This window comes from Mastigoproctus giganteus, chromosome 10 (genome assembly GCF_048544385.1).
Source record: "Mastigoproctus giganteus isolate SK-2022 chromosome 10, ASM4854438v1, whole genome shotgun sequence".
Lineage (NCBI taxonomy): Eukaryota > Metazoa > Arthropoda > Arachnida > Uropygi > Thelyphonidae > Mastigoproctus > Mastigoproctus giganteus.
This window is the reverse complement of record NC_143584.1, coordinates 178,794,016-178,806,761: the sequence shown is the minus strand read 5'-3', so window position 1 is coordinate 178,806,761 and position 12,746 is coordinate 178,794,016. Positions and strand designations below refer to the sequence as shown.

The following is a 12,746-nucleotide window of genomic DNA, read 5'->3' as shown; positions in this document are numbered from 1 at the left end:
ATACACCTCTATCAGATCACCTCGCTGGTGCCTAGTCTCCAGACACTGTAATTTGCAAAACTTAAGCCTTTCTTCGTAAGAGCACCCCTTTGTTCCATTCACTAATCTTGTTGCCCTTCTCTGTACTCATTCCAGCATCTCTACATCCTTCTCGAAACGAGGCTTCCAGACCTGTATACAGTACTCTAGGTGCGGTCTGACCATTGCCTTATACAAGGGAATAATCACCTCCTTATTCCTGCTAGAAAAATTCCTATATATCATCGACAATACACCATGAGCTACTCTTGCAGCCTGTCTGCACTGCTCAGAAAACTTCATATCTGCCTGCACAACCACCCCCAGGTCCCTTTCATTCTCTACCACTGTCAGTGTAGTACCACAGAGTTGATACGTTGCTCTGGGGTTGCTGTTTCCCATATGTAGTACTTTACATTTGTCAATGTTAAACTTCATTTGCCACCTCTCAGCCCATCTGCTCAACCTTTCCAGATCATGTTGTAGTAGCATAGTGTCAGTAGTGTCCTTGACAACCCTGCCAACCTTCATATCGTCTGCAAACTTGGACATTAAGCTTGATATACCATCATCAATATCATTTATAAATACAGAAAACAATAATGGACCCAATACTGAACCCTGAGGGACTCCACTAATAACATTAGTCCACGATGAGCAGTGTCCATTGATTACTACTCTCTGTCTTCTCCCTCTCAACCATCCCTTTATCCATAGCAACAATTTGCCTCCAATGCCACACTGCCTGAGACAGTTTTTAAATTCTGTACAGGGGGGTCAACTGACGATGTTACCAACAGTAAATTCTAAGTGGGAAGCATTCATGGAATTAATCGTGGATGCTACTAAAAGTTTCATACCTATTAAGAAATATTGTTCAAGGTTTAGGCCTAAGTGGTTATCAAATGAACTAATGAGACTCGTGACAGAAGAAAAATGCATGGGATGCATATAAATTATCAAGCGACTCAGAAGCCTATGGCAGATATCAGCTAGTCTGCTATCAGGTGACAAAGGAGGTTAGGCAGGTGAAGGCAGATTACGAGAAATCTTTAGCAAAAGATGCTAAGAAAAACAGCAAGGATTTCTTTACTTATATAAACTCTAAAAGGAAGGGAATGAATCTGATTGGTCCACTTGATATCGATGGGTCGACTGTTGATGATCCTGCTCAGATAGCAAAGAAACTGAATGAATATTTGCATCTACATTCACACATGAGGAGTTATTAAGGCTTTAAAATGGCAGAAGGTTATCAATTTGTAGCAGGGTGCTTAATGATTTTGTAATAACTGAGAGCAAAGTGGAAGAGAAATTGTTGAAGTTAAACATAAGAAAGGCACCTGGGGTGGATGGGATCTATCCAGTTATATTAAAGGAGGTGGCAAAGCAACTAAGCAAACCCTTAGCCATAATTATGAGAGCATCCTTGGACTCATGGGAGGTCCCCACAGACTGGAGATGTGCAAATGTATCCCCCAATTCACAAAGGGGATTGAAGGGTGACAGGAGTAATTACAGACCAGTTAGTTTTACTTCTCTTCCGGGTAAAATAATGGAGTCACTGGTTAAAGATGCATTGCAGGATCATCTAGACAAGACTGCAGCAATAATTCAGACACAGGATGGGTTTGTTAAGGGAAAGTCTTGACAAATTTTATATGATATTATGATGTGGTTACAAAGGAACTGGATGCGAAAAATAATTTTGATATCATATATTTGGATTTCAGGAAAGTTTTTGACACTGTTGTGCATGAAAGACTACTGTACAAATTGGAGCAGAATGGTATTAAGGGTAAGTTGCTACAATAGATAAAAGGATGGTTGAGTGGGAGAAGACAGAGGGTGGTAATTAATGGGTGCTGCTCTTCGTGGACTAATGTTATTAGTGGAGTCCCACAGGGTTTGGTGTTGGGTCCTCTGTTGTTTTGTATATTTATCATTGATATTGATGAAGGTATATCAGGCTTAGTGTCGAAGTTTGCAGATGATACAAAGGTTGGCAGGGTTGTTAATGACAGTAATGGCAGTGTGCTACTGCAACAGGATCTAGATAATTTGGGCAGATGGGCTAAGAAATGGCAACTGAAGTATAACCTTGACAAATGCAAAGTTACTGCATATGGGTAGAAGTAACCCCCAGAGAATGTACCAACTGTGTGGTACTGCACTTAAGGTGGTAGAAAATGAAAAAGACCTGGGAGTAATTGTGCAGTCAGATATAAAGTTTTCTGAGCAATGCAGACAGACTGCCAGGCCAGGTCACGGGGTTTTGTCAATGATATATAGGAATTTTGCTAGTAGGGAAAAGCAGGTGATTGTCCCTCTGTATAAGGCAATGGTCAGGCCATTACTTGAGTACTGTGTACAGGTCTGGAGGCCTCATTTTAGGAAGGATGTAGATTTGCTTGAGCGTGTACAGAGAAGGGCAACAAGATTGGTTAGGGGAATGAAGGGATCCTCTTACCAAGAGAGGCTTATGTTCTGCAAATTGCAGTGGCTGGAGACTAGGCACCTGCGCGGTGATCTGATCGAGATGTATAAGGCCTTGAATGGATTGAGCACGCTGAATTCTGATGGGATCCTTCCACTTGTTCAGATTATGAACCTAAGGGGGCATAAATTCAAATTAAGAAAAGACAGATGTAGAATAGATGTGTGGAAATTTGCCTTTAGCCAGCGGGTGGTTAATTGCTGGAACAAACTTCCATCTGTTGTGGAAGTTGATAGGTTAAATAAATTTAAGGAGGAACTGAACAGGCATTTGGAAGGAATGGTGTGGATTTTTTTTTTGGCTGATGCTGCATAAGTTCATACACTTGCTTTCTTGCATCACATGCCACTACTACTACTGCTACTACTTTAGAACTTCCATTTTTATTTCGGTATCTAATGCTTTGTTTTTTTCTAAGAAACAGTATATCTTTTTTTTTTTTTTTTAGCACTCATTATTTATATTACAGGTAGTAAAAATGTGTATATATAGTAACTGTAATATAAATTTTTACACACAAAATATGCAGAACATGCTCACACACATTTATGAACCGAAGTGATGCTAGTGAGGAAGAGTATATTCTAAGTAGATTCTAACGTGGGGGCACATGGGTTTTGTAATCATAACTTCAAATTTTTTGTCCATATAATAGCAGTGCATGTAACTTGAAATGTACATCGTAGGGTATGTTATAGCAGCATGAGCTGTATTACATTTTTAAAAATAAATTATAGTGTAGTGCATTCACAGAATGTGTGATATTTCTGTGTTTATTCATATAGAGCATAATGTATATGAGAACCTAAGTATACTTGATTAAAATTTTTAATTTAGGAAAGCTGATCAAATGTTTGGCGACTTAGAAGTGTGGAAAATGGTGCCTGACAGAGAAAGAAAAGAACTTTATAAGGATGTTCTTTTCTATTTGGTAAAAAAAGAAAAGGTATGTTTTTTTTTTAACCTTACATTTTTATATATAAATTTTAGTTTTTAATTTAATGCCAGTGGCAAAACTACTATATTGCTAGTCTGCCACTGTGGAGGAGGGCAAGGAGTCTAGGGAGGGCCTGACAGCTGATTAAATATGGTTGTTAAAGGTCACAAAGGGACCATTTGGCAATCTCGTGGTGGAGGAGGAACAAAATGTAGTTTCTAAACTGTTCAAAACAGGACTGGGATTAGTAAGTGAAATTTCTTGAAACATTTACTTGTATTTCATCGAAGATGTCTTCTGGATTGAATAAAAAATGTTTATTATATTATAAAAGTTTTCTTGGGGCTAATCAAGTCATCCATCAACAATAGCATGCCTATCATTCAAAAAGATCCACTGACCTGGCAGTTGAGTTTTTCTCTAGGATTTTAGTCGAGGAGTCTTTATGCAGTAACACCATTCCCAGAATTATTTAAAGTCTCTGATTGCATAAATTGGGTATAGCACACTGATGTCAGTGTACTATAAGTCTCACACAACAGGGAAATATACCTTCACACATCCACTCATAAATTTTGATAGGGTCTCTGAGACTTGTTTCAGACACTTTACCAGTATGGTGCTAGGGCTTGTTGTCTGGGAGTCTAAAACACTGATGGCACCAATAGGCAGCTCCAATTGGTGAGTAAATTGGATAGGATTTTGGATCCTTACTTACAATAGTGCCCACCTCACACAGAGAATTTCCATCTTTCCTAGTCACCAGGCAACACTAGGTGGCAAATGACTCGGTCACTCAATGCAATACCACCACTTGTTTATTGAAGCTTGAAATACAGAAACCCATGTTTAGTCTCCAGAGCAAAGCTCTGGCAACCTCCATCTCTTCTGTTATATGAGTGATGTCCTCTGAGGTTATGGGCATCATGGTGAGATCCAATATTCCTTACATTTCAAGGATACAGCTTTAAAATAGTTATCACAAGCCCGCTGCTAGATTGTTCACCGAACCAGACCTATTGGTAACTCCCTAGGGGATGAATTCAGATCAGCTAGGGTATAATTTTGTTGCCCGTACTCTGCCACGTGACTGGTGGGAGTAGTTTGAATATGTAGTGAGTGCGTGGGAGGCCATGTTATTTAAAGGAACTGGGTATATTCTTGTTATGTATATGCCACAATACAAAAATTTCATATAAAATATTTAAGGGCAAAGGCCTCATGCTACGAGATAGAATGACTAACATGTAGGCTAGTGCAAAAGTATAATTTTAACGTAGCCATCTACCAAAGTAGTTTAATTAATTTTACCTCATAGCATGATGTCTAGATTAATTCTACCTCGTAGCATGAGGTCTAGATTAATTCTACCTCATAGCAAAAATTTAGTCATTTTTAGAAAAATTTAATTCTTCCATAAATTAACTTTTACACTGTTATGAAAACTGTCATGTCATTTAAGAATTGTGTTATTGTTCATCAAACAGTGGAGGTCACTGTGCTTTTTTTTCGAAATCGGAATGCAACTCTTGTAGGCTTTTTTCAATTCAAAATCTCCAAAGGTTTTCTTGTTTTACTAGCTTTAATATTAACTGATCTATAATCTTCCTGTTTGTATGATTTTTTATAAAAGAAAGAGTCTAAATGCTGCTTTTCTACTTTAAAAATAGCAGTCCCATCGAAGTTGCACTTCATCTGTATTTTCATTAAATTTCATCGAAGTTTTTCTGGACAATCTTTCAGGTCATAAAAATTGAATGACTCATCTCTGTCTTTCTGGCATTTCTACCTAATGTAATGTGTTGTGATGAGACGAATACAGGACTAGACTTTAGTGATCTTTTAATATTTTTCGATATTAATGAGTGTGCGCAGTCACCTTCGTTTTGCGTATGACCTACAACAAGAAATTTGTGTGTAATGGGATTGGTTCAAAATTTTGCCACACCATACAAATAGGTTGTTACAATAAATTTTGAGTATAATAGTAGCTCAATTAAAATAATGCCAACTGATATTATTAGCAAGAAGGTTGCATTACACTCCTGTACTGGAACAGCTCAAAAAGGGACATTGTTGCACACAGACCGCTTTGGGGCACACTGAAGAAGTGCCACTGTTGGCGCTTCTCAATGCAGTAAAAACTCAGATGGCATAACAACACTTGTGCCACCTGGCAGGAAAATATTGAACTCACTTTCTACTCTTATTGTATACATGTAGAGTCCACTATCCCAACCTCATTAGTTGTATTAACTCAAAAATATAGAATTTTTAGTTGTGTCACTATTGCAGCCAGTGAGCGATATTACACAATTTATCTACATAAGATGGGGGGGAATTAATAAAGGGTATGAAATAAGCTGAGGCTAAAAAAGGAAAAGTGACAGAAGAAATAGAATAGTACCCCAATCCTTTTTGAATACTATAATAATACATGGAGCCTAAAATATGAATATAAAAGCATATAAACATAAAGAAAAGAGCAAAGCATACTACTTAACATCTGATTTTTTTTTTTTTTTTTTTTTAAATGTAAACCCCAAACACGACAGGTATTAGAAACTATAGTACTTAGTAATGTTCTTGGGTTGGAGGTTGAGAAGACGAAAGAAGGTATTTGTTGACATTGGACTTGAACTTCTGTAGACTGTAATTTTCAGGAAATACGTACGTAGGAAGGTTGTTCCAGAAAACGGCAGTTGAATGAATAAATGAGGAAGATGAAAAGTTGGTTCTGTGAGTTTGAAATTGGACAGTAAATGGATGTTGGCTAGTGTTTGGACTGTTTTGAAAGAGAGAGCGGGAATTAAAGAAGCCAATTCAGAAGAACAGTGCCCATGGAAGTATCTATTGAAAAGGCATGCAGCAGAAACAGTATGTCTGGCACCTCCGTAGCCAGGTGGGCAGGAGCAGCAGCAGTGCATAGCACATGCTTCTTGATTAGACCAGGGTTCAAGCCCATGACCACCAAATACGGAGGATGCGGAAAGATCAGGGAATGACCGCCGCATATCCCCAGAGCAATATGGCCTTAGTTGCTAATGCTCCTAAAAATCAAATAATAACAATAATAAACAGTACGTCTATGAGATGGAGAGTGGAGAGACTCTGTTAGAGATGAATCATTAATTAACCTAACTGCCCTTTTCTGAACGAAATCAAGAAGCCTGGGAGAGGTTTTGGGGGCACCACCTCAGATGTGGGAACAGTATTCCATGGTAGGGCGGATTTGCGATTTGTACAGAGTGAACAGCTGTTTGGAAGAAAAGTAACGCCAAGAGCGAAAGAGAAAACCAAATTTTTTAGATGCAGAGGAAGCAATATTTGTAATTTCTTTGTACCAAGAGAGATTAGAAGTCAGGGTAATCCCCAAAAGAGATATCATTTTGCCTAGAAATCAGAGTATCACTAAAGATAAGCATAGGAGCAGAAGAATCCTTTTTGTGAGATATAAGACAAGAGTGAGTTTTAGAAGGATTGAAATCAACTAAGTTGTCTTTGCCCCACTGGAGAATTACCTGAAGATTGGCATTTAAGGAATTGGTAGCAGATTTTCGAGAAGTTGAAGCTGATTGAGCAGGACAAGGTTTCTCAAAATGGAAATTGGAATGCAATGTGCTATCATCAGCAAAACTATGGATAGGATTTCCAGTCAACGGGAGAAGGTCATTAATATACAAGAGGAAAAGAGTGGGGGAAAGAACTGAACCTTGGGGGACACCGGCATTAATGGGGAAATTAGAAGACAGAGAGCCATCTACCATCACCCTTAGTGAGTGATCGGAGAGAAAACTAGATAACCAATTAGAAAAAACAGTTGGCAAACCACAAGATGGAAGCTTGTTTAGAAAACCTTTATGCCAAACAGGATCGAAAGACTTTGAGATGTCAAGAGCAATTGCTTGTGTTTCACTGAACTTTTCCATTGAATTAGTCCATAAATGGATAACATAAGCCAGAATATCACCTGTGCATTGACAGAGACGGAATCCATACTGGCAATGGTTGATCAGATGGAAGGTTTCTAGGTAGTTTAAGAGTTGGCGGTTGATTGATTTCTCCATTACTTTAGAAAGAGTAGAAGTAATTGCAATTGGATGGCAGGGATTTGTCACCCTTTTAGGAACTGGCTGGATATGACCAAATTTCCAAGCAGAAGGAAAAACGCCTTTGGAATAAGGAAGTGAAAAAAGGTGGCAAAGATTTCTCCACTTGTTCTCAAAATCTGTGATTCAGGAGAATCACAGATTTTGAGAACAAGTGGAGAAATACCATCGGGACCTGGAGCTTTCTTAGTATCGAGATTCGTCAAAATCCTTCTGACATACTTTTGACGGAAGATCACAGGAGGCATTGAATGAAGCGTGTTGGGAATGGTAGCAGGTGTTTTACCAAGGTCGTTAATACACGAGTTGGGAGAAAAATGGAATGCTAGCAGGTCAGCTTTATCCTTGGCTGAAGTGACAACAGAACCATCTGGTTTGGACAGAGGTGGGAGGAGAGATTGGCAGAAGTATTGGCCAATAGCTTTGGCAAGAGACCACAATGCTCAGCTACCATTAGGGCAAGAAGCAAGTTTTCTACTCTTAGCCTTTTCAAACTCTAGTTTGGACTGATTAATAACTGCTTTACAATTGTTGCAAGCTTTGGTGTAGGCAGAAAATGAAACTGAAGAATTGGAAACAAGCCAATTACGATATGCAACGTTCTTCTCTTGAACAGCGTTAGCACATTTATTGGAAAACCAAGGTTTAGGTAAAGGACGAGATTTTAAAGTGGAGTGTGGGATAAAGGATTCCATTCCTGCAAGAATAATTTCACTGACACGATCTGAGCGAACATTGACATCAGAAGTTTTGAAACAGTAATCCAACCAAGAAAAAGAAGAAAAGAAATCTTGCAGGTCATCCCATTTTGCATTCTTGTAATGATAAACAATACGAGGTTGAGAGTAGCAATGAAATAAAGGCTCCATTGGATAAGAGACAATCACCAAGTTGTGATCTGAGGTGCCTAAAGGACCTATCACTTCGACCGTGTACTTAGAAGGGTTGTTGGTGAGAAAAAGATCAAGTGTGTTGGCTGTATGGTTAGGATTATCCGGTATTCTTGTAGTTAAATGAACAATCTGTGCAAGGTCATTAGTAATTGCAAAAGCCTCAGCATCTCGACCTGCTGGGTCGGTGTGACTAGAAAACGGAAGCCAGCTGGAGTTGTGAACATTTAAATCACCAAGGAAAATTAACTCACTGTTAGGAGAGTTGGACTGGAGAAAGTCAAGTTGCAAAGAGAGGAAGTCAAAGAGCTCCAAGTGATTAGTGGAGTTGGGAGAGCAGTAGAGACAACACATGAATTTGACACAATGAGGTAGAGAGTTTTAAGCCAGAGAAGATCTAAAAGAGGAGATTCCAAATTGCTAAGTCTCTGACAAGGAATATCGGAACGGACGTATGCACAAGTACCACCTTTGAGGCGAAAGGAATCATACAACAAGTAATTTGGGCAACTGAGATTAGCAGCAGTTGAATCAACTGATAACTGAGATTCTGTTAGAAAAAGTACATGCGGTTTGGCAGACTGCAAGTGGGAATGGACATCGTTGAGATTAGAATTGAGACCACATATTTGTGAAATGAATTAGGAAGTGTTTGGGAGGTTTATATCTTTTCGCAGATAAGCTTACTCTATTAGTTTGAGAATTCATGGTGTATTCAGTAGTAAGAAAAAGTGGGTAAGACATGCTGTATGAAGTAATGAAATTTTTTGATATGGCGTACACATGGTAAGAATATACCCAGGTCCTTGACATAACGTGGCTTCGACAATGCCCCCCCCCCTGCATACACACTTCTTGGCCTGCCTCCAGTCACTATCTGGCAGAGTAGAGGTAGCAAGATTATACAGCAGCTGATCCGGAAGCCTCCTAGAGAGTTAACAATAGGTTTGGTCCTGTGTACTAACTATCGGCCGGCCTGCGAACACCATTTTAGAGCTGTACCCTCGAAATGTAAGGAAGATTGGATCTCGCCTCGATATTTATCATAAACTCAAAAGGTATCTGTACAAATATGTACACATATCAGATGAAAACCCGTATAATACTGTCAAACCCTGATATAACACTACTCTCACTTAGCACCCATGAAAATCTGTGAACAGAAAATATCTGTTATATTAACATTGGGGATCCAATGTTAATATAATAGATATTATGTTAGCATTAGTTTAGTGCCACCGCTGCTAGCTGCTTTTTCCAAAGACTAGTGATACAAATGCCTTTACTGCTAGCTGCTTTTTCCAAAGACTAGTGATACAAATGCCCCTGTAAGCATTAAATAATGTCCAAATAGATATCAGAGTTTTAACTGAAAGGAAAAGAAAATGAGATAGTGAATATTGCTCTCTTTCTCTAGTCATCCCAACTCAGGTTAGAGATTGGAATTTTAAACTCCATTGTTCTTTCAAGGATTTGTTTCCTATTATTTACCGTAGATTGTGGTCTGTGAAATTTCAGAATTATGAAGTACACTGAGGTGAAAACGTAGCTGTTTAAGTTATCGTCATATGAATGTAACATTACGGTACAATAAACAAACATTTTAAGTTATCCCATACCCAAAGTGCAGTTTGTTTAAATTGTGTATGTTCTCAGGCTAGTTTATCCATTTTCTGGAGAGAAAAAAAAACTGATTTTCTTGGAAAAACCTTGCTATGCTTTACTGAGACCAACTAACTTGACTAGGGTGAGAAAGAAGCTAATAACTGATTTTGAAAAAAAGGATAGTATCAACTGTCTTTGTGTTTAAGCCACTATACATTACATTACATTTTTTATTTATTATATCCTTTATTTTATTACTGAAGTTTGAAAGCTTTTTTGGGGGGGAAAAAGTTGACTTGATGCAACAAATTGCAGTGAACAAAGAGATGCACCATATCACAGTTTAACTATACCTAAAGTGTGGAAAATTCCTGTAACTTCAAACTCAATTATTTCATAACTTCAAGGGAGATATGTTTACTGTTACCAAATAGTTGATGTCCTAAGGAATCTCAAGCAGCCAACCTAATGCCAAACTACACTGAGTGACCACTGAATTATGACCACCTACCTAATACTTCTTAGTTCCTCCTTTTGCCCACAGTACAGCAGCTATCCGACTTGGCATTGATTCAACAAGATGTCGGAAGCTTTCGGGTGGTATGGCCAACCAAGCTGTGTGTAATGCAGTCAGCAATGCAGGTATGGAGGTGATTGGTGTATCCAGATGCCTGATATGCTTTTCCATAGTGTCCCACAAGTGCTCTATGGGATTGACATCGGTGGCAGTTCGGAGGCCAATCGATATACTGGAAGTTAGAACTGTGTTCCTCAAACCATTCCTGCACAACAAGTGCCCGATGGCTCAGCGCATTGTTGTCTTGGACGACACTATCGCCATTCGGGAAAAAGTGTAATATAGCAGGGGGTACACAGTCAGCAAGCAGTTGACGATAGCGGAGACCAGTGATACGTTGTTCCACATGCACCAGGGGTCCAAGTTCCTGTTTGTGAAACATGCCCCATGCCATACAACCACCTCCACCGGCCTGCATTTTTGATACCATGCATGATGGATCAAGAGCCCCATGTTTGTTGATGCCAAATTCGTACACGACCATCCACGGTGTAGAGTAAATAACATGACTTACCGGACCAGCACACCTTCTTCCAGTCTTCTAACATCCAACTTCATGCTCTGCACCAGGCGAGCTGGGAGAGTTAGGAGAGGATTCCGTTGGGGTCGTTTGCTGCTATAGCCCCTATGTGCGTGCATGCAATGCATGGTCTCTTGCCAGATATTGTTCTGGGTTGGCCCATGTTGTATTGGGTAGTCAACTCTTCAACAGTGCTGCGCCTATTCGCCGGTATGAGTCGTCAGACCCGGCGCTCACCTCTAACATCAACCTTTCGCTGACCTTTGCAGTTTTGCCATTGGGTTGTTTGACCATTTTGACACCAGTCCTGGTACACTAACTATGGCGGCTCTCGGACATCCCACCAGTTCAGCCGTTCGGGAAATCGAGGCAACAGCTCATTGAGCACCCACAATCTGTCCTTTATCTAAGTCCAATAAATCCTTTCTTTTACCCATCATGCTTGGAATTTTACTACATACTGAACCACTGACACCTTATCTATGCTATGTAGGTTGACTAACTTCGTACCTCATGTGGTCAATGGGCATATTCAATTTTCATAGGGATGGTTATAATTAAGTGATCACTCAATGTATATTGTCCTCTTTACCACTTAGTTCTTTCTCTTTAATTTAGAAACTGGGGTGGGTTTTTTTTTTTTTTTTTTACTCTTGGGACCATTGTCACCAGCAAGAACTGATCATTATATAGACATCAAAAATTAAATGAAATAAAATTAAGTTAGCATTAGCATTAGTAGAGGCATATGATGCAAGAAAGCAAGCTTATGCAGCATCAGCCAAAAAGAAAAAAAGAAAAAAAAAACACTTCCACTTCACCCCTCCATTTGTTTGAAATACCTGTCCAGCTGAGCCTTAAATTTATTTAGACTATCAACTACCACAACAGGGGATGGAAGTCTGTTCCACCAACCAACTACCCGCTGGCTAAAGGCAAATTTCCGCACATCTATCATACATCTTTTTTCCCTCAATTTGAATTTATGCCCTCTCAGGTGATTATTCTGAGCAAGAGGAAGAGTCCCATCGGCATTGAGCATGCTCAAACCATTCAAGGCTTTATACACCTCTATCAGATCACCTCGCCGGTGCCTAGTCTCCAGACACTGTAATTTGCAAAACTTAAGCCTTTCTTAGTAAGAGCAACCCTTTATTCCATTCACTAATCTTGTTGCCCTTCTCTGTACTCGTTCCGGCAGCTCTACATCTTTCTTGAAATGAGGCCTCCAGACCTGTATACAGTACTCAAGGTGTGGCCTGACCATTGCCGTATACAAGGGAATAATCACCTCCTTATCCCTTCTAGAAAAATTCCTGTATATCATTGACAAGACACCATGAGCTACTCTTGCAGCCCATCTGCACTGCTCAGAGAACTTCATATCTGCCAGCACAGTTACTCCTAGGTCCATTTCATTCTCTACCACTGTCAGTGTGTAGTACCACAGAGTTGATATGTTGCTCTCGGGTTGTGTTTCCCACATGTAGTACTTTACATTTGTCAATGTTAAACTTCATTTGTCACCTCTCAGCCCATTTGCTCAACCTTTCCAGATCCTGTTGCAGCAGCAGCAGCATAGCATCAGTAGTG

The 12,746-nt window shown here is 39.4% G+C and overlaps 1 protein-coding gene across 4 annotated transcripts in view; it reads left to right on the top strand.

The window, feature by feature from the left end:
• The window catches only part of Prp40 (pre-mRNA processing factor 40), a 434,121-nt gene that overhangs the window by 144,587 nt on the left and 276,788 nt on the right, over positions 1 to 12,746 (top strand). For all 4 annotated transcript variants that reach the window (XM_090383606.1, XM_090383605.1, XM_090383604.1 and 1 more), the window contains exon 13: positions 3,353 to 3,461. In XM_090383606.1, coding sequence (XP_090239732.1) covers positions 3,353 to 3,461 — 109 coding nt within the window. The remainder of the gene's footprint in view (positions 1 to 3,352; positions 3,462 to 12,746) is intronic.